General features: G+C 42.6%; 3 protein-coding genes across 15 annotated transcripts in view; all 3 read right to left on the bottom strand.

Moving 5' to 3' along the window:
- Positions 1-3,079, bottom strand: part of MAP2K5 (mitogen-activated protein kinase kinase 5) — a 134,635-nt gene extending 131,556 nt beyond the window's left edge. For 4 of the 7 annotated variants that reach the window (XR_014558036.1, XM_083713175.1, XM_083713176.1 and 1 more), the window contains exon 1: positions 1,799-2,023. Coding sequence is in view for 6 of the 7 variants with exons in the window: in XM_083713175.1 (XP_083569301.1) it covers positions 1,799-2,008 (210 nt within the window). In the remaining variant the exon portion in view is untranslated. Of the gene's footprint in view, positions 1-1,798; positions 2,024-2,306 lie in introns of those variants that run through there. The other 3 variants (XM_083713178.1, XM_083713180.1, XM_083713179.1) reach the window with 2 other exon arrangements.
- A 13,131-nt stretch (positions 3,080-16,210) lies between these two features.
- Positions 16,211-18,117, bottom strand: LOC310831952 (uncharacterized protein C15orf61 homolog). The gene is made up of 2 exons (XM_083713304.1): positions 17,476-18,117; positions 16,211-16,598 (listed from the first exon to the last, which is right to left on the bottom strand). Exons 1-2 carry the CDS (start codon positions 17,852-17,854, stop codon positions 16,471-16,473), a joined length of 507 nt encoding a protein of 168 aa, XP_083569430.1. The 5' UTR covers positions 17,855-18,117; the 3' UTR covers positions 16,211-16,470.
- A 2,314-nt stretch (positions 18,118-20,431) lies between these two features.
- Positions 20,432-27,544, bottom strand: part of IQCH (IQ motif containing H) — a gene marked incomplete at its 5' end in the record, with an annotated part of 79,063 nt that continues 71,950 nt past the window's right edge. For 4 of the 7 annotated variants that reach the window (XM_083713087.1, XM_083713085.1, XM_083713090.1 and 1 more), the window contains 4 exons: positions 21,203-21,314; positions 22,589-22,697; positions 23,282-23,343; positions 23,871-23,993. In XM_083713087.1, coding sequence (XP_083569213.1) covers positions 21,210-21,314; positions 22,589-22,697; positions 23,282-23,343; positions 23,871-23,993 — 399 coding nt within the window. In that variant the 3' untranslated portion in view covers positions 21,203-21,209. Of the gene's footprint in view, positions 20,700-21,202; positions 21,315-22,588; positions 22,828-23,281; positions 23,344-23,870; positions 23,994-27,544 lie in introns of those variants that run through there. The other 3 variants (XM_083713084.1, XM_083713089.1, XM_083713088.1) reach the window with 3 other exon arrangements.

The following is a 27,544-nucleotide window of genomic DNA, read 5'->3' as shown; positions in this document are numbered from 1 at the left end:
CAGGCTGTGACCTAGTAGCGGATCCTAACTTTGTGGGCATCCATCTGTCTCAAGAGACAATGGAGTGTGCCTCTGGGGGTGAAGTCAAACCTCTGTGTTAGCAGCACCAAAAAAACCTCTCTAGGGTGTATGGAGGTTGGAGGTCCTGGGCTGCCCAGATGACAGGACCTCCTTTGGCCTCACTGATCAACCAGCTGAACCTAAATATTAGAGAACCTCAGAAATATTTACCAGAACTTTTTTGTGAAAACGGTCTGTGTGATGCAAGAAGAACGTAAAGCAGGTCTGCCTGCTGGTTTTGGTTAATTTCATACAAATCTACCACGCATCACCAGCTTTCTGCACTGTAGAAGAAGTTGCCATCATTCAAAAGTTTAAAAAATGTTCTTCATTTTAACTATGCTGCAGTTCTATGCACAGACCTTGGGAGCAAGCACCATTGAACTTCTTTCCAAGTAAACATGCATAGGACAAATTATCACACTACATGCACTAACTGACTTACCAATGAGTATTTGTGCTATCTATGTTTCTTGCAAATGCTTCCATGTCCTACTACAAGTGTTAATGAAATCATATCACCAGTCTGCTACTATAAAACATTAAAAGCAATACCCATTTAACATATATTTAAGAACTAATTATCCTTTGCAGACACTAGTTATTCTCACTGCCATTAAAGTCCCATTTTACAATTTTCTCCTTTACATAAGATTGTACTTCTCAATCTAACAAGGTGGGCTTGAGTCCATAAAATCCTATGCCATAATACATTCATATGGGCTCATCCACACTTCCGTTTTTCCTGTGATTTCCCAGCACAGGTCCAAGAGAATTTTCATTTGCCCTCTTGCTCTCCCCTGGAAAATCCACTGTTTACTGCTGAATCAGAATAAACATCAACCCCCAGTTTGCTCTGATTCAAACTTAGTCTTGTAAGGTGCCACAAGACTCTGACTGTTTTTCCTGCAGGAGACTAACACAACTAAGTAAAGGTAAAGGGACCCCTGACTGTTAAGTCCAGTTGCGGACGACTCTGGTGTTGAGGCGCTCATCTCGCTTTACTGGCCGAGGGAGCCGACATTTGTCCACAGACAGCTTCCAGGTTATGTGGCCAGCATAACTAAGCCACTTCTGGCGAACCAGAGCAGCGCACGGAAACGCTGTTTACCTTCCCGCCGGAGTGGTACCTATTTATCTGCTTGCACTTTGACATGCTTTTGAACTGCTAGGTTGGCAGGAGCAGGGGCCGAACAACGGGAGCTCACCCCGTTGCGGGGATTCGGCAAGCCCTAGGCTCTGTGGTTTAGGCCACAACTACTCATCTTCACATGCCTGGAGTTGCACACCACATCACAAGTCATTATTGCTATAAAAAAAGGAGCGGGGAGTTATTATCATTAAAATTGTGTTCTGGGAAGTCTATTCACTAACCCAAAACAATATGCTGATGGAGAGGAAGCGATTCTGAAGGCTTTATTACATTTCTCTCCCAGACCTGTGTTTCAGAAAAGCTGGTGCATCTTGTGCCTTTTGACTACTCTGATAAAGTGGTGCTTCCAGATGGGTGTGTATTTATTAAAATATTTGTATACCCCTATATCATAAAAAAAATCAAAACACTTTATAGCAATAAAAACATAAAAAATATGTAATAAAACCATTGAAACGTTAAGAACATGACTGGATTTGGGCCCTTCATGTGTACAGCATCCACAGGACACAGGCATCAAAATGCCAACACCCAACGTTAACACTTTCCAAGGGAAATGTGATAAATTTCCAACAACCAGCTTACAATCTGGATGCAGAATTCCTCGTCATTCTCTAAAACCTCCCTAAGTGGAAGAGGAGCTTCCAATTCACTGGACAAAACTGAAATTCTCCATTGCTGCAACTGAAAAGAGGGGGAGCCTGGGTCTACTTCGCAGCAGCTGCGGGGTAATGTGGGATGGAGATAACCACCTGTTAATCCGGGGTTGTGGGGTGGGGGGGGGGGAGAAGGCATGCAAAACAAACCCCACGGAACAAGCAAGAAGATATCCCAACCCCACATCTCCAATAGGGGTAGTTGTGGCGTTTCGAAACCGAAGCCCCCCACCGGAAGGCGGTGGAAATGCGGGGTAAGTGGCAGGGAAGAAGCCACCGCTACTCCGCCAAATGCCCCCGGGATAGCGCAATAGACAGCGCACCCGGGGCACCCACCCACCCATATTTCCCTGACACCTCACACCCGAGCCAATGGGGAGGGGTACCCCGAGTGACACCCCCCACCTCCAGCCCCCGATTCCTCCTCTCTCACTCACCAGGACGTCCCTGAAGAGCAGCTGAGGCGCCGGGTGGACCGTCCAGTCCACGGCGCCGCCGTCCGGGACGCGGATGCGGATGACCAGCGCCGGGTTGGGGGGCTCCATGGCGGGGCTGGGGCCGGCGGCTGAGGCGGCGTCGGCGTCGCCCACGGCCAGTAAGAGCATCCCCGGAGCAGCCGCCGGGGCCGAGGGAGACGGAGCGGGCGAGGGAGGCTCGCTCACATGGCTTGCCCGGACTAGGCCGAGGCGGGCCTGAGAGGAAGGCAGGAAGAAGGAGCCGGGCGGGATTCCCCCCCCCCCCCAGACGCGGCTAGGCCCAGGCGGGCGCCTTCGTCGCGGAGAGGAAGGCTGGGAAAGCTGAGGGGAGGCGCCGGCGATGGTGCAGCCGCCGCTGCGCCGGGGAAGGGGGCAGCCGGGCAGGAGTTCGCCGGGGCAGGAAGGCCCCTTCGCCGCAACGGGGACGGCCTCCTAAGCCGGGCCTCGCCCCCGCCGGCGCCACAGCAGCCCCTTTTCCCTTCAAGGGCTGGAGGCTCCGATGCCCCGCGGAATGACTCTTTCTTTCTCTCCCCCCCCCCCCCGCTGCTCACCCCAGTTAAGCCGCCTTTGCTAAACGTCACCCATGCCGCGTCTCCCCCCACCCCCCCAGCACACACGGCGGATATTTCCTGATCGCTCAAATACAGACTTATTTATTTTTTGAAGTCTCTTTTCCCGTATTTCTGCATTGCGTGCCTGCATTGTGTGCAGAAACCCACAATGAAAACCACCACTATTTGTGTGCGCGTGCTAGATAGGTTGCATATATATATGTGCCATAGCAAAACTTTTTCCATCAGCTCCACCGAAAGGACCAGCAGCTTTCAGCTTCTCCTCTTCCTGAAAGTCTTTCCTTCACAGCAGGTCATTCCAAGAACTCTGTAAGTAATGTATGTGTTGTGTACACACCAAGCCTTTAAAGAGCATTCCAAACACATGCTTTTCCCTCCAGGCATTCTGGGCACCGGAATTTACCCCCTCACGGTTGCAATTCCCAGCAACCCTTAACAAACTGCAGCACCCCGAATTTATTTGAAAGGGAAAGAATATGTTTGAATGTCCTTTTACAGGTACTGTGTAGCTGTGTTTGTGTTTTTCCTCCTCCCCTCCACATTCTCTTTCCTTTTGTGTTGTGTCTTTGGAACTAAAGTTGAGAGCAGGGACTGACCTATCATTGACATTTGTAAGCTGCTCTAGAAGCCTGATTTGGCTGAAGATTGAGAGGAGTGAAAAAAGCCAAAACATTAAAAAGCTTTGAAATGTTAATTTTCTTCCCTTCCCCCTTGAAAAACAGTCAGCAGTGGAGGCAGACCAGCTTCTAGAGCAGCCACTATAAAATATACTATGTGCTGCCAAAGCAAAAGCCCTCTTCCTTTTCCAACACCCTCCCCCCACCAAGTAGTAAAACACCAAGGAGATTCTCAGTGGTAAAGGGGAGATCTAGGGCAGATCTCTGAGCCTGGGGGAGTTCTGGCACCTTTACAGCATCTCTCTCTCTCACACCATGTGGCTGCATATGTATTTTATATGTCCCTTACATTTAAAGTGCACTGCTTTCCCCAAAGAATCCTGGTACTTTCCCCAAAGAATTGGGCGGTACACAATGTGCTTTGATCTTTTGAGGGCCTTCTCAGTAGTGGGGCCTGCCCTGTTCAACACCCTCCCTTCAGGTGTCAAGAAAAGAAACAACAATCAGACTTTTATAAGATATCTGAAGGCAACCCTGTTTAGGGAAATTTTTAAGGATTGATGTCTTTATTATGTTTTTAGATAATAGGGACGCGGGTGGCGCTGTGGGTAAAAGCCTCAGCGCCTAGGGCTTGCCGATCGAAAGGTCGGCAGTTCGAATCCCTGCGGCGGGGTGCGCTCAAGTCGTTCAGTCCCAGCGCCTGCCAACCTAGCAGTTCGAAAGCACCCTCGGGTGCAAGTAGATAAATAGGGACCGCTTTCTAGCGGGAAGGTAAACGGCGTTTCCGTGTGCAGCTCTGGCTCGCCAGAGCAGCGATGTCACGCTGGCCACGTGACCCGGAAGTGTCTCCGGACAGCGCTGGCCCCTGGCCTCTTAAGTGAGATGGGCGCACAACCCCAGAGTCTGGCAAGACTGGCCCGTACGGGCAGGGGTACCTTTACCTTTACCTTTTAAGCCTATCTGGAAACCCAGCCAGATGGGGGGGGGGTATAAATAATAAAATTATTATTATTATCCCAGACAAATCGCAGCTGACACATTCTAATTCTGTTATGAATTTGGGTTGGTGGGGGGCCAGATTTCCCTAAATTCCTGGATATAGTAAATGTTAGAATTAATAAAGGTTGGATTAAACTTTGCCAAACACAGAAACCCCCTGTATTTAGAGCTGGCTAAATACGCATGGCCCTTCAAGGAGGGCAAGACAGCCAGGCAAGGGGAGTTGCTGCCCCTTCTTTGCTGAGTGCTAGTGGGAAGAGGCAAAGGGCAGGTTCAGGGTTTCAACTTTGAATGACATAGGCTAGGAGAGGCCCTTCCTATCAGTTAGCAAGGAGAAGGAGGATTAGGGGCAGAACTCCATGTGAGCGGGGGATGACAGGCTGGAACTAAGAAACACTGAAGGTGGCTTTTTGCTGTCTTATGAATCCAATGCCGCCCTTAAGCCAGACGCTCCAAGAATGTGAACGCAATCCCTCCATCTATATATGTGCAAATAAAACCATATTTCAAAAAGACACCACAGTCTCTTGGTGTGCCTCCTTGTCCCAAAAGGGAACACAGACTGAACTCCACATGCTGCAACCCCTGTAATGTTGCGTCGCTCGTGGAGATTGGGGTGTCGTATTACAGTATTTTGCAGACTTCTTCAATGGCTAGTGTTGAGCATGAAGGGCTGGGGCCAGGTGCACTTGCTCCAGAAAAGGGTGCAGCTGACATGCCAGATGAAGTTACTAAGTTGCCCCCTACCTGCATACTTAGTGGGTCTAAGACAGGGGTGGGCAGAAGGTACAGTGGGATCTATTGGTAGATCTCTGGGTGAGTTGCAGTAGACCAACAATAGATTCTAACTGCTATTTAACAATATCAACAATGAAGAAGCTTGCCCCTCTAAAGGATAAATGTTTCTCAAAAAGAATGTTTGGGGGCGTACCAGAAGTGGTGGCTGCTTTTTGTTGGTGGATTTCACATGCTCAAAGGTTCCTTAATTCTTAGCATTTGTCTCCCCACCCCATTTTTGGAGCACCTCAAGCCAGAGCAACCCCAAGCTTGCAGACCTATTGCTTCATGGGAATGACACACCTGGATTAGTAGATCCCGACCCACAGAGCCTCCATCTTCTCTGGAGTTTATTCCCATCCCATCCAAAATAGCTTCTGGATATTGGTAGCCAAAATCCATGTTCCTTATGGCTCTGCCAAGTCAGAAGTAGCAAGAAAGCAAAACAAATTATCTTGTTATGCACTGGTTTGTTGGTTGTTTTAAGATATGCTCTTGACTCTATCCAGGATTAAGCCTTTAGACTTGCTGTGAATCCTGCTCATTGAAACCTTTACAGGTGCCCAAGAGTCCCTTTCTTCTGCTGCACCTATCCCAGATTTCTCATGCAACCCCCTCTCCTCTTGCCCAACACATCTCTAGGACAGATTAAAAAATCATAAGGAAATGAACAGTAGAGTAAGTGATCCATCCATCCCAGTGCCCTAATACTAGCATTCATCCAATTAAATACATTGACTATTAAGTTCATTTCCAAAGGAAAATGCTTTTTCACACAATGGAGAATTAACTTTGGGTACTCATTGCCACAAGGTAAATTTATGGTCGCATGTCTAGATGGTTATTAGCCATGACAATTGGACAGAACCTCCATGTTCAGTAGCAGTAATCCTCTGATTAGCACATACTGAGTGCAAACACCATGTGGTAGGTATCACTATAATGCCTTGCACTTGTAAAAAAGGGGGGGCGTGTCAGCTCCTGCAAAATAAACAGAGATGCTCATACAGTACAATACCATGTGTGAATAGGCTGTAGTCTTTATCATTCAAGGTAATTGGCGAACTTCATAATTTGATTCAAATTCATTACATTCCCCCCCCCAAAAAAGAAGAAAAATAAAGAAGAGCCCTGCTAGCAATATTTGATATAATTCATGAAAGTCTCTGGCTCCCACTCATTAAAATTCTAGATGGTTTAGGGCTTTTTTAAGTTTAATCCTTGAATGGCCATTAGTGAAGATAAATTATCTTTCTGTTCAATAACTTTATAATTTAAACTGGTACCAAAAACCCCCCGAAAACCCTTAATAGTCTCATCTTGAGAATATTCCAGGAATAGTGACTGTCCACATGGACTTTCAGTGCTACTGAAATGAACCTTCTGCCAGAAGTCCCTATGTACCATTCAATGAAAATTCATTTTCTATTAAGTTGTAAAGAATAGGCTATGAAATCACAGCTTTTCTATGGCCTTACAGTCCCACCCTAATATATATATATTCATTCATAAACCTATAGGGAAAACCAATTCAACTTACCAGATTTGCATAAATATTATGTAGCTTTTCAACATGGCTATTCTCTGCCGCAGTTCCTTATTCCAGTTTGCATTGAGACAGCAGTAATCAAACTTCAGCTTTTTAATATTTTTCCTTCTAAAGCACCTCAGATATTTGCAAAGCAGCAGTGTTTTCAATTCTATGGAGAATACAGGAACAAACAAACCAGCTACAGAGCTTAGAAAAAATATTCTAGTCCTATAAAACAATGACTCTGACATTGACTTAGATTGCATACTCAAGATCACTTAATGTCAATGAGTTACCCCTTAAGACATTTATTGATTAATTTATTCAAAGCACAGTACCAAAGGAGTTTGCGTAGTGCAAAGGTTAAACAGATGAGAAGCATGAATTAATTCTACCAGACTCCAACTTACAATTTCCCAAATGTCACTTGTATGTTCCAAGCTCTACCAATATATGCTATCATAGAGTCACGGGGCTAGTATGCTTGATTACTGCAGCATCAAGCGGTGCTTTGCATGTGAGAATGAGTAAATATGGATCAAATGACACAGACAGAACTTTGAAAGCACTCCCAGCACAAAAATGTCTGGAGACCCCAGGTTGGGGAAGCCTGAAATGACTCAGGGAGGCAAATTCAAATATGTCAGAAGTATGTGCATACATTGTTTTATCAACCCCCAAAACAGCCCTGGAGCCAAAAATATGTGCAAATCATTCTGCATGGCCAAGGCATACTGTATTTCTCAAATAGCAGTTTCCTACTCCACTTGGCAACAATGGCAAGTTTATTTTGAAAACTGATAAAAGTTTGAAGCCATTTGTGTCAGAAATATGGCACTTGTTGGCATCCATCTGTCTCCCAAGACAATGGAGGAATGTGCCTTTGAGGGTGAAGTTAAACTGTTAGGCTGTATGCCAATCTGGTTGAGCTCACAACTTCTGAGTTTATAACTTTATAACGCCTCCTGTGTTGTTTTTGCTGCTTTAGCCTAGGGAGTGTGTATCAAGGTCCTGGGTTGCCCAGACAATATCTCCCTCTTGGCCTCGCTGATGTGGTCCAAAGGAAAGCAGAGCAATACACTTGGCACCAGTTGGGCTGCAGGAGTTGCCAGAAGGAGGCATACAAGACGCCATCCAGCTGCCTTAGGGACTCCACTCTTGATTTGTGCAGGATTTACTACTTAGCCTTTTCTTCTCCCGAAGATGTACCAAAAGACAGTGGGTACAGATGGTTCTTCAGGGTTTACTCCCAAATCCTTTCTCACAAATGAGTATAGCCACAAGGCAGTAGAGGTTTAGGATCAGGAGTTTTCCCTCTCCTAGATGGGCTACCTTCCTAGGTTGATGAGCCCCATCTGTCCCTCATTTCACTCAACAGAACATGCAGAAACCACCTTCTTGACGTTGGATCCACTATTGGTCTTGTCTGCTCAATCCACCAAAGCCTGTCTTCGCATGTAGGGGATACTCAAGTAGTTATGGCACTGGGGTCTGTAGTTCAAAAGCCCCCCACCCCAACTGTAAATATCCATCCAATCCTGAGCGGGCTCTTGAAATAGCTCTACGGAACCCAACCATGGTGACAAAACAGATCAGTACCAAGAGCAAGACTGAAGTCCTTCCCCTCTCCACAAATAACAAGCAGATCAAATATGTACAGTAGTGCAGGGAGAACACATTTATTAGAAATATATCTCAATACTGCTTTTCACTTAAAATCACAAAGCAGTTTACAGCACAATATAAAAATCACAGTAAAGCCAACACCTAAATAATAATCATAAGAACAGTGGATCCAAAGCAAACAGATCAAGAATAGACTGACCATTAATTGTCAGAAATGGCCTGGGAGAGTATTAATGTTTCCGCCTGCTATAACTCAGGTTGTATGCACGCCATACGTATAAAGCAAACTGTTTTCTCCAAATAATTCTGGGGACTGTAGTTAACCCCTCAGAGCTACAATTCCCAACACCCTTAGCAAACTACAGTTCCCAATATTCTCAGAAGAAGTAATGTGCTTTAAATAATATGGTGTGTACGCAGCCTCAAAGGTAAGATGGTTTTGTAGAGGGCATTACTAGAAAAAAGGCCCCTTTGGCATACACAAATGCACCATCAATTTGCTTAATTTTTGTTAGTCTTAACAACAGTTAAGATATTTCAGACAATAATCAGATTCTCAATTTTTTCTTCCAAATGTCACTTTGGACCATATTTGGTTGTTCTAACTATAACCCCCTCCTGGTTACAGTGGGCTACCACCCAATAATACATCATTTATTTTATCTGTACATTGACTGGTGTGTGCATCCCATTCCTTTCACTGCAACAGGCTGTCAACTTTGCCCTTTTCCCATGAAACAAAATGAAAAGGTGCTTAAGTGCAATATGTACTACATTATTACAGAACACATTCAGCATGAAAGGTACAGATTGGGCCACATTAACAATGTTACTCAACCTCCTTCCACCACCTTCAGGGGCTCTGTAATTGTTTTTGCCAAGCTATAAATTTTTGAGTAACAACAAAATTATTGTGATTTTTCTTACTAAATTATTCATACATTACAAAGCATATATGTAACAAGGCCCATGAATCACAAGGCATATAATGACCATATCTTAATGTCAGTTCTTCAAAGAAGAGGAATTCAAATAGATTTATGCATTCGGGTTAACTAAGGCACGTTGTTTTTATAGCGTTCATAATTCTACCTGTTCCTCCCACCCCCCAAAACAGAAACTTTATATGTTCTTTTCTTTAAAACTGCTATTTTTTTTAATGAAAGCTTTGGAGGGGGCAGAATAGCAGGCAAGCCAGGCATTTGTGTTAACAAGTGCTTTATATCACGTTTTGCACTTGGGTTCAATTAGTAGTACTAGTATAATTGGAAGAAAAGTTTTGTAATGAACCAGTCCAGAGCTCATAAACTGTGCTTGAAATGGTGAAAGCATCATTAAAGCAAATCTAAGGCCTGTAGACAGCCTATAAGTTTGTGGGTAGGGGGAACAATGACATAAAAGTAGGGAAGTAGATTATCTGGTCTGCAGGCCTTTTTAAGGTAGGTTCATAAACTGCTTTTAGTTAACCTTTATTTTTTGCAGCCTTACTGCAAGTTAAACATTCAAACAAATTCACTAAGCAACTTCAACAATTGTTATCTTTCTTGCTACCAATTAGCAAAAAAGATTAAAATAAAAAATAACTCACCAGTAGAAGAAACAAGAATAAGCTACAACTGGAGCATAGTTTATAGCAAAAGTTAGTTTAGAAATCATAGTTTGTAAACATTTTCTTCAATGCTGCAAAATGTAGTATAAGTTCATTCAAATCCAGGGCTCCAGTAAAGTCGTTATGATAACTTAAAAGAACAAGATCAACTTTACGCTGATATAATATTGACAGTCGCTATGGATGTACCATAAATGTAATTATTTAGAGGGAAATTTAGGGCAGGCTACAGATAAAATTTAGGGAGGCAGCTCACCCGGTTGCAAGCCTACTTGGCTGTTTGTCCATGCTACCTTGCTTTTTTTAAAAGCAGAAAGACTGCTATACTATCCCAGGGGTCGGCAACTTACGGCCCATGGGCCACAAGTGGCCCATGGGGGTTGTTTAACCTGCCCGTGGACCCCCGTTGCCTGCTCAGGGACCGCCTTCTGCGACGCTGGCCGGCTTCCCATTGGCTGCAGGAAGCTCCTGCAGCCAATGGGAAGTTGCTCACGCCTCCTCCACACCAGAAATAGCGTTTGTGCACCTGGCCCACCATGGCGTCTGCGGGACCACGAACCGGCCCAACCCCTGTACTATCCCTTACTTAGCATTGTATATGAGTGTCAATCCACATTTCCATTTTAAATAGCAAATGCTTGTCGCCTCATCTTTGTTTAGCTGTACATTGTCAATGGAACATGCATGCCATCATATAAAGTATTCATGACCTATTAAGAATTCCTCAAGAGCCACTTCTTAGCGTTAATATTATTTAATTAAATTTAATTATTTTATAAAATATAGCACCATGTATTTAACATTAGAATTTTAGCAAATAAGTGATGTAAATAATCAAGCTTCACAAATCTATGTAGCATAAGCATATTCCACTGATAAATTTTCCTGACTAGTTTCAACTCAGGGTTTGGTGTTGATGTACCTGGCTACCTGGCTACATAAATTTAATCTATGTAAGTAGCTTTACTGTGTTCTTCCAAACTGTTCATGGAAGATTTTTTTAAAGTTACAAAATACCAGGTTTTGCAAGGTCAACAACTCCAAACAATTGGAATGGGTCAATTAATCATGAATGACAATAGGCATTAGTTTACTTTCTGTGTACAATTAAGAGTTTTTCAGCAAATAGAACCTAAAATACCATTTTACAAGACTATTTTGAAAGGTGAAAGTCACTGGATTTCTTTCCTTTTTTTGCTGATCATGCTATTTATTGTACCTTAGCACTAATCCTTAAATATCTAAATGAACAGCTTCACTAGTTTACATGTTGGCTTATTTATTTAAAGGATTTTAACCCTGCATGCCAGTCAAAAGAAGACTCCCAAAGCAGCTTACAAATATCAATAAGATAAAGCCAACCTTAAGGATTACAGTCTGAAAGATATGACACAAAAGGAGGAAGAGGAGGATGAGGGGAAAAGCAAGCACAAACACGATGAATCTGAGTTACAAAGTCCCTGCAATGACTAGCTAAAATACTGAGTTCAAGGAGAGTAGGAGCCAAAACTTGCTGATATCTCAGCTGAGCTGGCAGGTATGTTCTACGGTCCCATTTACATTATTGGGCTCAAAAAAAAACACCACCAAGACAAATGGGTTTCCAAGTCTATGGTGTATCTACGCACATTTCTAAGAGCCAAAATGAAGCAACTCTCCATGACTTCTGTCAGTTTTGTTTTTTCATTGCTTTTAATTTAAAATGTACAGGTTAAAGCTAGTTTAGTTCTGGAATTAAAATAAATTCCCATCAGATCTGAGAAATCGATCTTTATACAAACATAGATGCTTAAGACCATTACATATTGACATTAGTAGACATTAATGCAAGCAGGACATTAACACAAATACACAAAACACCCAAGAAATCCCAGCCATTTGGATTAGCAAACAATACTCCACGGAACAGAGCTTCTGTTAATAATGTTTCTTATTGTTGGGAAATCTCTAGTGGACCAAATTTGTCAAACACACAAAAGGTCTAAAAGTGAAATATAGTAATTAAGACTCTCACTTTATTGATTGGGCAGCTTAAGTAATTTTTCATTACTAACATAAGATTTAATACATATAAGTAGTTAAAGATTCTGCCTTGGCACAAGCCATTAGCATGTAATTGAACTAGTAAAAAAGATCAGTTTAACCTATGTTGATTACCACCTTATCTTTGAAAGGCAATTAAGGACCTCAATCATTGCAACAAGATTTGATTGTGTGGCCTTTATTGGACATTGATCTTTCAGCAAAGCGCAGTTACATTTTCCATTAATTTACAGTAACACAGTTTAACTTCGATACCTTAGACCATTGACCCAGGTAAGATGTCAGGCTAAGCACTTGTTTAGGTTAAGATGCTCCCACTAGTCATTACTGTTTAAAAGGGGATGCTGAAAAAATGCAGATACCTATCAACTGAGTTAAGACTAAGGTTTCAGTTATCGGCATTTGTTTCATCGCGCTTAACAACAAAGTTCTCGGCCTTTATAATGTCACCCCCCTAGCTCTTTTAAACATCATCCTTGTATAGAGTGAAAGAGATAATTAAAGCAAGAGGTACAAGGCCAATCCTATTGTGTTTCAAAGGAGAATACAGCAGATCACATTTCCTGAAAGTTTAAGGGTCATTATGTATTCCAGTCATCTTAAATATATAACACACGTACATTTCAGAAGTGGGTATAAACTGCATGCCAAGAGTAATTTATGGCCACTTGTACAGAATGGCCAAGAATCACCAGGGGTATTGGGGGTTCCCCTTAAATCCAAAAGCAGTTCACTATGTAACATGGAGGGGCAGGGAGGTTATTTGAGAAACACGAGCCTGAAGCCGTCAGCTGGAAACTGCTCTGGACCAACTGACTGAACTAATCCATGTTCCTCAGCTAGCAAAGTTGACCTGGAGCTGCTAATTGTTTAGTCACCAAGATAACTCTTTTAAGCTGATTTTATACTAGGTGCAAATGGCCCTTAACATCAATATTTCTGTATCTTCTCAGTTCCTATAAAGACCATATATTGTTTTGATTTTCTGGTAAAGTGCTTAGGTTTTATTACAGTTGAGTGGTCTATATGTATTGTTAAAAATACATACATATCCATATATATAACCCTGTGTGGGTCCTGTGTGGACCCTTCCTGGGGTGCGAGACAAACAAGTGTAATGACCTCAAAGCCCAGCAGAGACTAGGACATACACAGTCACTGGCTAGGAAGCTGGACTAGGTGAAGAAGAAGAAGTAGTAGTAGTAGTTAAATTTATATACTGTCCATCAAAAGATCTCAGGGCGGTTCACAGAATTAAAACAATAAATAAAACACAAGTAAATAATTAAACCAAAACAACAAAACAATACCCCCCCTTTCGACAGGTTCTTGGCTCCGAGATGGATATGGGTGATTAGGGGACCCCTGAACTTGAGGCTGGCTGGCAGGCAGGAGCTAACTGAACAAGACGCCACAGCACCAGGGCAGGAACTTCACAGACCCTTCCCCTGAGGAACCAGGTGCCTTTCACAGTAAGTTGCCAGCCCAATGGCACAGTGAGCACACCAAGTCAGAACGCTGGTCTTTTCAAGTTTCTCACAAGTGGGAGGAGCCTGGAGGCAGTGGCTGGGAAGCAGAGGCTTAAAGGGCCTCACTTGGCTTCCAACTCTTCTTGGAGCAGGTTCATCCAACAATGCATGCAGAAGGCCCCAGGTTCAATCCCAGGCATATCCAGGGAAACCTGGGAGAGTGTGAAACCTTCGAGAGCCACAGTCTATCAATTTAGACAATATTGAGCTAGATGGACTAATGGTCTGGCTTGATATAAGGCAGAGAACAATAATTTAAATTAAATAGGAAATACATATGAAGTCCAGTTGTGTCAACAATTCCTAAAAGTCTGTGTAAAAAAAGTCACGTTTTCAGTGAATGTTGAAATGACATTGAGGCATTGAGTTCCAAATCCCATAGTTACACATCATCTGTCCTACACAGCCATATGAGCAAAAGGAAGCAGGCTTCAGTTAGTTGACACCCCAAAGGAATAATCCCTGAAAAATGAACAAACACTCTCTCATGTATACACAAGAAGTGTAACATTTTATGAGTAGTATTTGTTCCCTTCAAGTACTTCAACAGGTCACCCACTGGTCCTAATGAATCCAACAAGTGATATTATTATATTTGAACTCTGCCCTCAGCCATCTTCCAAGTTCATCCCTCACCATGATCAACTTCAGAAGTGCAAGAGGTCCATTGATTTTCATGTAATAAAAGAAAATGTTACATTTGCTTAATTGTTACATAGTGAGAACAGAGCAAGAAATCAAGTCTCTGTTTAATGCTGCAAGCAGCACTGAATTCTAGTGGATCAATAGAGTGCTTTGTCAAAGAGGTTCTCCAAGGAGGGATGCCCATCACTGTATGGACAAGGAGTCATGTTGCCTCCACTTATTGAAAAACAGGTAAGCAAAGTCAGCAGTCTCCATTATCAGAAATCAAATACGCTGCAGCTAGCAGAGGGGCCACTTCAAGGAAAAACTGTATTTATAGTGTGGTAATTAAAAAACATTTTATCAGTCTTGTGTTGAGACCAAACCTTTACAGCAGAATATTGACAAAATAAGGAGCAATGAATGAGCAGTATTTGATTTTAAACTTATGAGTTGCACTTATTTAATTTTGCCCATTACTGGGAAAAATCAGTTCCCGCTAATCTAGCAAAATGCTAATACTTACTTTTATTATTAATGAAGCTTAATATAGTATAACAGCTACTCCGCAATGTAAACTATTTATTTAACCTGTGCTAGAAATATTCCTCGGTACCAAATATACTACTGTACGTTAAGTGTTTCATTGATTACAGATTTGTTTACAGTTGCTTTGAAGAGAAGCAAAGCCATTCACAATTCAAATCTGAAGTAAGCATTTAAGACACATACTTGTGCATACATTTCATTGTAGCTTTACGCTTTAAAAATAATTGTGCAATATTTATTTCCAATGCAAGAAATATCTCTTCCCGAGGGGGAAAAATGCTGAACTAATTTAAATCAAATTTATCCATACAGTGCTGCCAGCCAAATTTTAATCTGTCCTGCAACACTTTGTTCTTCGTCAATTAAGCAATAATAGGACCCCATGGTGGTTAAGTCCAGTCAAATTTGACTATGGGGTTGCGGCGCTCATCTCACTTTCAGGCAGAGGGAGCTGGCATTTGTCCACAGACAGCTTTCCGGGTCATGTGGCCTGCATGAGTAAACAGCTTCTGGTGCACAGAACACTGTGATAAGTTCCAAAGTGCATGGAAACGGTGTTTACCTTCCTGCTGCAGCGATACCTATTTATCTACTCGCACTGGTATGCTTTCAAACTGCTAGGGTGGCAGGAGCTAGGACAAAGCAACGGGAGCTCACCCTATCACATGGATTCGAACTGCCAACCTTACAATCAGCAAGCCCAAGAAGCTCAGTGGTTTGGACCGCAGCACCACCCGTGTCCCACATATGCACTAAATAGTGCATATTTAGTTTAGAGAGCACAAAACCATTGCATGCATTAACTATAAATTAGCATAACCTAAAGTTACTTTTTAAAGTTCAATTGACTTCAGTAGGAGAGTTAAGCAGATGCTTAAACCCATCCCTGAAATCAGTTGAAATGAACTGCTCAGTTTGGACCAGATTATATCCAAAGTGTCTGTATGCAGCTTCTATTCAGCACCACAGCCTACTTAAGTAATCCAGAATGGTATGCACAAAACTCTACTAAGTGAAAATGAAAGAAACATTTTTCTGGTTTTCTGGATTTTTACATAAACGACTTGCTTACCTATATGGGAATGAAACCCCCACCCTTTACATATCAGTTTTATTTTTGTTTTAAAAATCAATGTTACTTCACGGGAGTAGCCAACATTGAGTCCTCCAGATGTTGCAGAACTACAACTCCTATCATCACTGACCATTGGCCTTTCTGGCTGGGGCTGATGGGAAATGTAGTCCAGAAGAATCCAGAGGCACCATGCAGGCTATCCCTGAGGTAGTCACATTTGGATAGTGTTATAAGTGTTGGGCAACAATATCTTTTATGATACTGCACCAAAAGATACATGATCAGTAAATAAGGAAAGACAATTCCCAACAATGTATATTTTCATTATTATATTTATTATTTGAAAACCAAACGTTTTTGAAAACAAAGGTAGCTTCAAGTAATTTTCCATGGTTTTTTAAATCTATTCTGCACTTTGCCGGGCTCAAAGAAAACTAAAATGGTACTGAAGGAAAAATAGGGACATTTTGAAACTTGAACATATTACACACAAATAGATTGCAAACAACAATCCCCCTCTGTCTGTCTTTTGCTGCAATATACCATGAAAGCGTCAGTCCTTGAAATGAGTAGTTTAGTACATGGCACCTTCATCTTCTTTATTGAGGAAGTATATAGTGACTGGGCCACAATGCGTGTGAACAGTTTCTGTGACACTGACAAGGAACCAGGAGCCAATTCCATATAATAAAGTTGGGATACCTATGTATAAAAGGGGGGGGGGACAAATAAAAAAGTAAAACCTCATATAACGTAGTACTGCAGGACTCTACCCCACCTCCACCAACAAGCTGCAAGAAGCAAGCTGCAAGGCTGAATTAAGACATGATTTTGCCACCCTTTAAAGCCAGGCTGGTTCCTTGAAAACAAAACATAAAGCATGTTGAGGTAACCCATTATCTGCACTTAAAGATGTACTGACCACCTTCCTGCTGCCATTCTTTATTTGGCAACCCCCTGCCTTTCACTGCATGTGCTCTTACGAGATACATGCAAAATCCTTAGTGAATATATTTTGTTCTGAAAGTATTGGCTGCATTCCTGAGGACCAGGAATAAGTAGTTCTGTTTTCTGCACATGTTCAATATGATCATATCCCAGTGTTCTCCACTGATGTGGCCAACACTGCTATGCATTTAGAGATACTCTAGGATCAGGGTAGGGAGCTTTAGGCCTGGGAGTCTCTGCATCTCATGCCCTCTATCTACAGACCACACCCCTTTCTGACCCTGTTCCAAACCCTCTTTGAGCATCTCTGTCTAGCTGGAACATGTCCTTGAACTGTGACAAATACTCTTGCTTACTTGAATGGATAGAAAAGTGTGTGTACGCAGAAACCTGGATTTTGTATGGCTGGATTGTAGTGTACTGCACAAAGGTGAGAGTCACATCAGTTGCCCTATGTGCTTTTAATCCTGGCCCTGTCACTTTTGTCCCTGGCCCTGTGGGACTGAGTTCCATAGGTGCTGTGTAAAATATTTTTTTGTATGGTTTAAGTCATCTATTCAAGGTCTCATTGCACCTCAAGCCCTTGCTGTGTGCGCCACCTCTATACAGGCACAGCCCGTTCGACACTCACCAAAGTTTATTAGTTTGAGAGCTGTGAAGAAGTAGTTCTGCATCGCCAGGTCCTGGTGGGGTGCTCGGGAACAGTGGTACTTGATGAAGGGGAAGCAGCCGGTCCGCAGGATGTGGTAGTTTGTCCCTTTCACCTCCCAGTTGAAGTTGGAGAGCCCAAACTGGTCATTGTGCACCGCGCTGTACTTGACGCAGTAGGAGGTCCAGTGGGGCAGCCCCCTCTGCAGCAGGTGCTGGCTCAACACTTCGGAGGCTTTGGGCTTAGCAGGGCCCCCCCTGCGCAAGAGGGCCAGACGGAGGAACCCCTCATGCACCTGCTTCAGGAGGGCAAGGCTACTTGAGGAGGGCTGGAAGACACCCCAGCCCACCTGCCTCCCCATGGCTTGCTCTCCGACCCCACAATATCCTGGGGGAGGGTGGATTTCTGTGTCTCCTATAAAATATGGTCTCCTCCAATGATTTTTTTTGGGGGGGGAGACAGCCAATTTTTTTCCTTCAGACTCCCCACCTCAAATTACTTGCTGACACCTTTCCCAGGTAGCTTCAATTCTTGATATGCCCCTCCCTCCTCAATTGTTCAACCCCCCCCCACGTTGCTGAGGGAGACTTTTCTTCAGGATCTGCTGCCCCTCCCCTAAAACAACTCCCCCCCTTTGCAGCCCCTCCCCCTCCCGTTAGTTGCCCCCGAGCAAGGGGGCGAGGTTCCTGCTTCACTTACTAACCTTCCCTAACCTGGAAAGACAGGAAGCAACGCCACTCCTCCCCCCCTATCCCGGGAAACAACAGCGGCCCCTCCTTTCCCCCTCGCTTCCTGGGGCTCCCCTGCACGCTCTGCGCCTGCGCCGGGAGCTTCCCGACAGCCGCTCTGCGCCTGCGCCAGAGCCGGCCTACTGAATTTGTCAGACTCCTCGCGCGCTCATGACTGGGCGACGCGCGAGGCCGAGAAGCGGGCGCGCGCCCAGCTGTCTGCGAGCTCGCGCGCCCCTCATGTCAAGATAACACCAATAACCAAAAACAACAACATGGTCCTCAGCTTAAAGCACCCTTTTCTAACACAACTAGTACACACGACTTAAATAAAAAGTGTTCTTTCCACCAGAGTGTTTGGAGTAGAAAGCTGCTGCAATTCGAACAAACAAACAAATGAACTCTGTGGTGATTTATCTGAGGGAAACTCGTGGCTCTGAACCATTAAGCATCGTCTGTGATGTGAGGAGAATAATTGCGCAGAAGAGCGAGCGAAGAAATGGGAGCCACCTCTCTTCCCCCTCCCGCCCCCACCCACCCCTCATCCTTCAAATTTGGATAATTATAAACAATATTTCAAACTCAGCAATCTTAGACCAGTGAGCTGTAGAGCAAGATTGTGCTAATTAATCAATTACTACGCAACCACGTACCCTGTTTATGTACTAGAATGCACTTACAAGCCACTAATTATTAATCATCGTCAGTAACACATTTTGACTCAACTTTACCTTTGGATAATTAATAGAGCAGGGAGAGCTTTAATATATTTCTTGATTAGCAGAAACAATGGGGGTGGGGGTTGTAGGCAAGACAATAGACCTGGATACTGGTGCTAGGGGTTTTTGGGGGGCATGTGTATGTCTCTAGAGCAGCCCTTTGGGTGCCATTGCATTTCATGGGAAGCCAGGATCTTGTATCCCCAGGACCTTGCCTGGAATGAAATTACAATAGAAGAGAAAATAAGGGTGTGTATGTGACACTAAAAACTTGGATGTACTAATAGTTTTGAAGCTACTGTTTTGGAGTACAGTGGTACCTTGGGTTAAGAACTTAATTTGTTCTGGAGGTCTGTTCTTAACCTGAAACTGTTCTTAACCTGAGGTACCACTTTAGCTAATGTGGCCTCCTGCTGCCACCGCCACACGATTTCTGTTCTCATCCTGAAGCAAAGTTCTTAATCCAAGGTGCTATTTCTGGGTTAGCGGAGTCTGTAACCTGAAGCATCTGTAACCCAAGGTACCACTGTATAGCTGCACAATGGGACTTTGAAAAATCACCTGTTTGGGTGGGGGTGATGCTCTTGTCTCTCAAGTCATTATCAAAAAAAGGTGACAGCAGGACTAGGCCAGGGGCTGCTGCAACTAAAAGAGACTACCTCTTGTTTCACCCTTCCCCTCCTGGCCCTGTTTCCCGACTAGCTGGTCCTTTTCAGCATTTTGTATCTTTTAAGAACTCATGCTCAAGTTTGCTTTTTTCCACCCATGACAAATTCACGGAGAAGAGGATCAGGTTATCAATGGATAAAGGACATGTTGGTTTTATAGTATCTCCAGGATGCCTCGGGATGAGTGTTCCTGCATTCCTGAAGTAGGCCTGAGAATATTTTTGTAGCATTTGTTTATTTCAATATTTTAAATTGTAAACCAAAGTAGTATATAAATGAAATAAATGCATAAATGCACTGTTTGAAGGCTTCTCATTGAAGTATCTGTCTTGCCACTGCGAAAACAGAAGAGTGGACTACATGGGTCCCATTTGATGTGAGCCAACTGCAAGTAAGGTTATTCTGATGCTCCCATTCAGTCTGTTTTTGTCTGTTGTGTTTAGATTGTATGGGACTGTATGGGTATGGGACTGACCTATTTTTAATCTGTGTATGGCACTTAGTGAATTTTATATGTTTTATGAATGAAAGTGCTACAAATAATATCACAAGGACTCAGCTCCAAAACCTCCCCCCAACCCCCAATGCCAGAGCTGAAACCCAGAAGGACTTGTGAAGTGGAATATGAGCACACTTATATGGGATCTGGTAGAGGAGGAGTGCCCCATCTATGGACTCTGCTGCCATACAAATGTACTCTAGTTATTCAGGAAAAGGAATGACCAAGAAATCATGTATTCTGTTAGGAAAACTTTCACATGGAAAAAGCTTGGGAAATGATAGAATCCCCCTCCCCCACCCAAGGAAGCAAAAATGCCAAAAATATTTTTTAAAATAAATACACTTAATTTTATTGGAAGTATAAATCAATACTCCTCTAAGCCATATACAGGTCATAGCATCTGATACAAAATTTTCAGTGAAAACAAATTCTGTGAGTCAGGATTCACTGTTGACACTGGTCTATGTTCTGCTACATGTATTTTTCAACAATCCAAAACACAGTTGTAGGTGGAGTTTTTATTGCAGTGTGGGGTACTTTAGAACTGGAAACCAGGTGTGATAATTTAAAGATGTTCAGTGAGGTTAACCTATAAGAAGAAATAAATTATAACTAAAAAACAATTTAAGGGTTAAAAAACCTTTTCCTGCATTCAGTGCCATCCTACCCTAAAGATAAGCACAGGGAGAGACTTATTGTATACTAACATTTTACTATTTGTTTCTAAAATAGTTGAATTATGAGAGACTGTTTTGTTAAATTTGAGAGCATATACAGTGTAGAATTAAACCAAATGTGTCTCCTTCCACAGGTTGTATTTAGGATGTCACACCCCATGACATAGTTCATAAAACATAATTTTAAAAAACCAGACACAACCCAAATGTGAGAAATTCAGCTTTGACTGTTGTGGCCCAGGAGGAGGAGGATAGGGTTGCCATGAGCCAAGCAACATGGTTGGGAGGTCAACAGACAGTCACACTCTGGCAGAGCTTATGGGCATAAAATGACTGAAAGGGGCTATTTGAAAACGAATAACTTATTTTCCCCAGAGACATGAGACTAAGGATGAAGAAAGATTACTTTTAATGTCTACTAACTATTTTGTGGACGCTTGTGCTTTCAAGTCCTCCTCTTCCTCTTCAAATTTTAACTTGTTTTGCTCTGTAACTCCCAGAATTTTTTCAATCTCTTGGACAGCTCTCTATAACAAAATCAAACACTTCAAGTGGTAGAACAGTTATTTATGCTCCCTGCTCACCATTGCACCAGTAGTATCAAGAACTCACAGAAAGAGTCACTCTTCAGGACTGGCCCAACCAACTGGCAGATTTGGCAGGCTCCTTGATCTGAGTAGTACCGGTAACTAAAGTTAACACCGAGCTGAAGCAACAGGGTCAATCTCATTCAGGCTAAGGCTGAAGTAGTCAGGACTTGCAGGTAACTATTAGAGCTCAAATACAGTTGTTTCACCAGGAGCAATGTGGGAAACCTTTGGACCTCTCAATATTGTTGGACTCCCAACTCCCATTAGCCCCAGCTGGAATGGTCCAGAAATATCTGGAGGGCTCAAAGTTCCCCATCACGGGGCTATAGCACGAAATACTAGTAAGCCTCCTTGACTCCTTTGAAGTCCTGTGCGTTTTTTAAAAGCCCAACTAATCTACCTTCTGACACTGCTGTGGAGTTTTGACCTAGATCATTTTGTGGCATGTCTGTCAGGTTCTCCTGATAGTTGATAACAGGTGATAACTGAGTAGGCCTTTAGCTTACGGCTACCAATGAGCCCCCTTCCTAACCACTGGTGTCCACCATCACTTGGTCCCCTGGTACCATTGTACTTGCCAGTCACTCAATCCCTCCCACTAGATGAACTTATCTAGTAGCACTGCATTCTAGGAAATATAACAATGGTAGCCACTCTATTCTGATTGGAGCTAAGTAGCTAAATGGCTCCTATTCCAGAGACCCAGGAAAAAGTAAGTGTCAGCCCTTGTGGTAGGTCCTGCTGGGATGCACTAAAACAGAAGTCCCTTCTTTGGCCTGGGCATCAGAAACTAATCAAGCTTACTTATTTGTCATTTCTTAACGTATGTGTTTTAATATATCTTAACGGTTTCATTTTGTAAATCAATAAGAGTATGCTTTAGGAAGGACTGCATGAATACTTTTCTGTGCCACCAATTAGGAACTCCAAGAAAGGATAAATATAAGATGAAAACCTAATTGCTCTTGAAGAATCCTTTCAAGTATACCAGTGGCTCCCAGCTTAAGCAAGTCTATGTTACCACATCTAAAAAAATAAATTTAACTAGCAGATTGACTGGGAATCCTACAATATTGACCTGTACACAGTAAAACATGTACTGCTATGGAAAGAACCCAGGATGGCTTAACAGTTGTTTATAATACAGCATGAGGTGTTTTCTGTCCTCTAACAGAAATTTAACTGGGATCGTTAGTTAATTAACACCTCACCTTAAAATTGGTCTCGGCATGCATATTAGGTGCTGATAATTCTTGATAGATGATGAAGAGTTGCTGAGCAAAGGTCATGAGGACCCCCTGGAGATGTTCTCCAATTGTTCTGTTAATGATATCCAAACAAATGACTTTGCCAATGATTCCATTCGCAGGCTTAAGAACAATCGCCCTCTCATTTGGGCCTGTCAGCCCAAGGAATTTAATGAATATTTTCAATCTCGTAAGGTGGCAATCTTCAGGGAGATATGAAAGATGAGGCTCCATTTTAACTTGTCAGTAGAAAGGATTTGTGTAATAAATAATTTTTATTAATCAAGTAGCAGAGGAGAGCAAGAGGTTGAGTCATTCCAAGCCTTTTCACTTTGGGCATCAAATATGTGGCTACACACCACCATTGGTATGAAAATATCACTGCATTACTAATATTAGAGCATGATGCTGTAAACACGTATTCAGTGATACTTGAGCAGAAGTGGACATGCTGCTTGTTTGTGCTCATCCTCTATGTACATCTATGGAATTCCTTGCACCATTTGGGGGCCTTACCCAGGGCTAGGTACATCTGTGAATGAGTTACTTTCTCAGGAGCATGTATGGAAGACTGACCCTTAGCCCACAGGAGGGTGTAGAGGTGTTCAACTAGAGGATTTTCAAGATGCTTCCAGGAGTCACTCTTAAAAAACTTACATAATTCCAAATTTGAGCCTTTTATGGTCTTCAAACAGAGTAAAAACGGTTCCTTCTTTTTGCTGTTGGAGTCGAGGGAAAGGTGTTAGCATTGCATAATGTAAACAACTCCTCTTAAAAAAGTAAGATGCTAAACTGTATTACGGTGTGAATAATTAGTATTAGAGAGAGGTGGTCACTTTAAAGCCAGGCCTGAGAGCTTTTTGCTTCCGGGCTGACATGTAAAGTTGTCTGGAAACCATGCTAGCTGATCTATAAGCCCCATCCCCTTAAAACCCACATGAGTAGAATCTGACAACAGTTGCAACAAGCCAGCAAGACATGTTTCAATTCAGAAGCTTGAATTTAAAAACAGGTTTTCAGGTTTTGAGATTGGGTTAGTGATAGATGATAATCTGTGTTAGAATCTCAGAGTTCACAGAAAGATTCTCATGGATTATGGGGATATGTGAGAGAATCACAGAGGCCAAAAAATTGGAGATACTAACTTTTCTGTAGTCTGTCTATAATGGATTTGTGTGCTGTTCCTCCTTCCAAGCTACTTTCCTACCTCTATTTCATTTAAATGCAAAGCACATGATCTTCCTACCTGGACATCATATCCAACCCCATGAGCCTTGCACATATGAAGGAAAACATTATAGTAGATGAGGGAAAAGTTGGCATGTCTGATCGAATTGCTCATGGCAACATAGCGGCTGACCATAGCAGGCTGGCAAAAAAAGCAGAAGGGGAAAAAGTTGACTGTGATGAAGCACTAATACAGCCTTCCCAGATTTGATGCCTTCCAGATGTTTTGACCTGCATCTGCCATCAGTCCCAGCCACCATGAATGGCTATGCTGGCTGGGGCTGATGCAAAGTGTGGCCCAAAGCATCCGGAGGGCACCAGGTTGGGGAAGGCCAGACAAACATATTCTTGCTTCAATACAGAGCCCTTTTACAAACAAGCTAAATCTGGAGTTTATTATAAATCCTGCAAAAACAATTTACTTCGTAAAAGGCACAAATTGTAATATTTGAGGCTAACTTTATAGTCACGGGAGCAATGATAAGCAATTTCTTCTTCTTCTTCTTCTTCTTCTTCTTCTTCTTCTTCTTCTTCTTATTATTATTATTATTATATTCTATGGACACAGCCCTCCCAAGGTGGCTCAGTAAAGATAAATAGCTTCATATACATAACAAGTGAAAACTGAAAATGGTGGCAGCTAGGGCCTCTGTAGACAACAAGGTGGACATCAAGGGGTGGACCCCAAGCAGTGATTTCCTGGGGGCATGGGCTGGGAGTGGAGTGCAGCTCTACAGTTACAATATCTGGTCCTCAGTGAGAAAAATGGAGGAATTAGGGTCCATTAAGGAGTTTTAAAACTGCAATAACTGAGTGTGTTTACACAGCTTAAAAGAGAAAGTAAAAGAGAAAGCATACAGCCATCGGAGTGGCATAGATAAATTTAAAAATGTGTTACAATAGTACAGTGGTACCTTGGTTTATGAACTTAATCAGTTCCGGAAATCCGTTCTTAAACCAAAACCATTCTTAAACCGAGCCAAGCTTTCCTTAATGGGGCCTCCCGTCACCAGTGCCCTTCCACCATTCGGATTCCGTTCTTAGACCGAGCTAAAGTTTGCAAACCGGGACACTACTTCCGGTTTTGCGGTGTTCTTAAACCGAATAGTTCATAAACAGGGCTGTTCTTAAACTAAGGTACCACTGTATCTGAAAACACCAAACCCACAAGATAAATATAATCAGCTGAATAGTCAAATTAATTATTCTGAGAAATGTCTATGCAGTCTGGAAATTCATGAGAGATCTAATCTGGGGTGCCAACTTGAATAAAATATGGGTGATAAGTCCCACCCTGCATAATCGATCACAAAATGTGGCACACACACATCATTTGAATGGCAATGCCATCAACTTGGAGGGCAGGGCTGGGGAGGCTCCCTCAGATATTTCATTGGGTGGTAGCAAAGGGACCTTGGCCCCTAGGAGTTGGATCCTATGGATCCAATTCTGCAAATTTTGAAAACTAAATTTCTTTAAATTTCTAGAGAGGTCACCAGTAGATGTGCTGTATTATATGCCATGCTAGCTAGGGATGTTAGGAGTTGTAGTTCAAAACATGTGGAGGGCACTAGGCTGACAAAGGTTGCCATATTGGCTCTCATGCAATTATAACATATGAGCATTCTCTGTGATTTTACTTTTGACTTGCTGGGGCTTCTCCTGATGTAATGTTTGGCATTTTTTAAAGTGAGACCCTTGGGTGAACGTGACACATTACATAAATTGTTTTTCATTTAAGTTTTCTGGGATATACCTTAAAAGCATGATCTTAAGAGCTTAGGAACTCTTTAAATAGTTGTTTCCTTAACAGTGCGGCACTGGCTGGAACTGAAAGCAAAATGCTCCGATCGATATGGAATTTTTGCCCAAGATGTGTTTTCTCACCTTCTTTTATTTCTTAGCAAAGTGCTATTGATTGGGCAGTTTCAATAAAGAGGTAAATAATAACGTGCAAGCAAAACTGTGTTCCCTTTCTAGAAGAAAGTGGTGGCAGAAGGACAAAGGTGTTTTGACCACTGCGTGTGATATTTGCCAAGTCATTTCAGAGCCAATTCACCAAAGTGTTTTAATTTCAGTGGGGTGCATGCAGTAATACACAAGAACAATGGAGGAAGCTTAGTAGAATTTGCATGCATCTTATTTCTTCTTAATGGGCTTCCTTGATGTTCTGCACAAACTTACTTGAGTTGCATTAGAATGTTAATGATCAAAACTAAAAGACATAAGACACCCTAGATGCTTTTTAGTCTAACCCTCAGACCTAAGGCATGAAAACTGTGGCGGTGGCAGGCCAGCCTCATCCCTTCTCCAATCTGCCGCTCTGGGAGCTATGATCTGTTGCATGCCATTGCTATTCCCAGTGGCACTCAGTTCCCCAGTTTTGCCCGCCATGGTTCCCAAAGCGACATTGCAGGCAGACTTGTGCTCACATGCACAATATTACAAGAATGCTGGCAGCCGCTGGGAGCAGCAGGGGCCACAATTTGGCTGGGGTCCTAGCCTGAAGCGCATTTAGCACAAGGGGTAACCCAGCCTTGGCTGAGAATACTTGGAGAACTGAGAGTATTCATTGTCCAATCAGGTACCCAAAGCTCTCAGAAATTTCTTTTGGCAACAGAAGGCCACAAATAAAATAAATGAATGCTTGATAAAATAATCCAAGTAGCAGTTTAACAAGCGTAAACTTGAATGTGGCGGCAATAACACAGAACTATTGTTTAAGCGCAGGCATCAGTTTGATGAGGTGCTTATTTCAGCTACAAAGCAGGCAAACACATGCATAATGAACTGCCGGATGAATTATTAATGTCTTGCTTATTTAGCCTCATCTGTCTCGAAGATAATGTATCCTAAGTATAATGAGTGATTGGTTTTGTACATAATTACAGTAGCAGCAGTATCTAGGAAATTTGCTCTTGCAAAGGAGAATTCTAAAAATAAAAATCATCACTCGCACTCGGTCACCGCTCCATTTTATCAAAATCAAAGCGAGCAGCCTGGTGAATGTGTAATAAATTCGCGGGGACGGAAGCATTATTAACATCATAATTTCACATAAAGTGTTTTTACTTAATCATTCATTACAGATCATGCGCTGTAAAAAGATTTGTCTCCTGTTTATTTCTCTCGGTTCTTTAAAAGATATCTCTGACACACTAGTCCTCTTTTTGTTGCCGCTGACTGCTAGGTAAGCAAGATTTGAAGGAATAAAAAAAGGGGGGATTATAGGCTGGGAGTGACAAATTTATGTTAATCCTGACAGAATTTTAATTAAAAAGTTGCTACTTGATTACTTTTCATTTCTAAAACATGTACTACTGGGACTAATCATATGTAATTTACTCCTCTCCAACTCAAAGTAGTGGTGTGACAAGAACAATAGATCAGAAGCTCATTAACCTCTAAATTACAAAGCTCTGACACTTTTTGGATGACATAAAATCTCTATCTGTAGATGGATAAGAAGAGGTTTCTGGTCCATTCTGGCCAAGCATAAAAATGGGAGGGTTCCACTCCTAAGGCAGGTTTTAAAAACACAAATCTGAGTTAACTTTTCTGCAGATAGAGCAGGTTCCCACTTCTACTACTGGAGTTAAACACTGGTTCAAAAAATGCAAATATGTTCCCTTTGTGGCGAGAAGAAGAGCAATGGCAGGAGTAGGTAAGAAGGTGGATTAAGAAGACCTAACT

Source organism: Podarcis gaigeae (genome assembly GCF_964106915.1).
Source record: "Podarcis gaigeae genome assembly, chromosome: 14".
Lineage (NCBI taxonomy): Eukaryota > Metazoa > Chordata > Lepidosauria > Squamata > Lacertidae > Podarcis > Podarcis gaigeae.
Note: the sequence above shows the minus strand (reverse complement) of the source record. Positions and strands in the feature narration are given on the sequence as shown.

Coding starts and splice junctions, on each gene's coding strand:
- LOC310831952 (XM_083713304.1), bottom strand. CDS start 17,854: ATGGGGAGGCAGGTGGGCTGGGGTGTCTTCCAGCCCTCCTCAAGTAGC. Junction 16,599..17,475: donor TCTCAAACTAATAAACTTTG/GTGAGTGTCGAA, acceptor TTTTATACATAG/GTATCCCAACTTTATTATAT.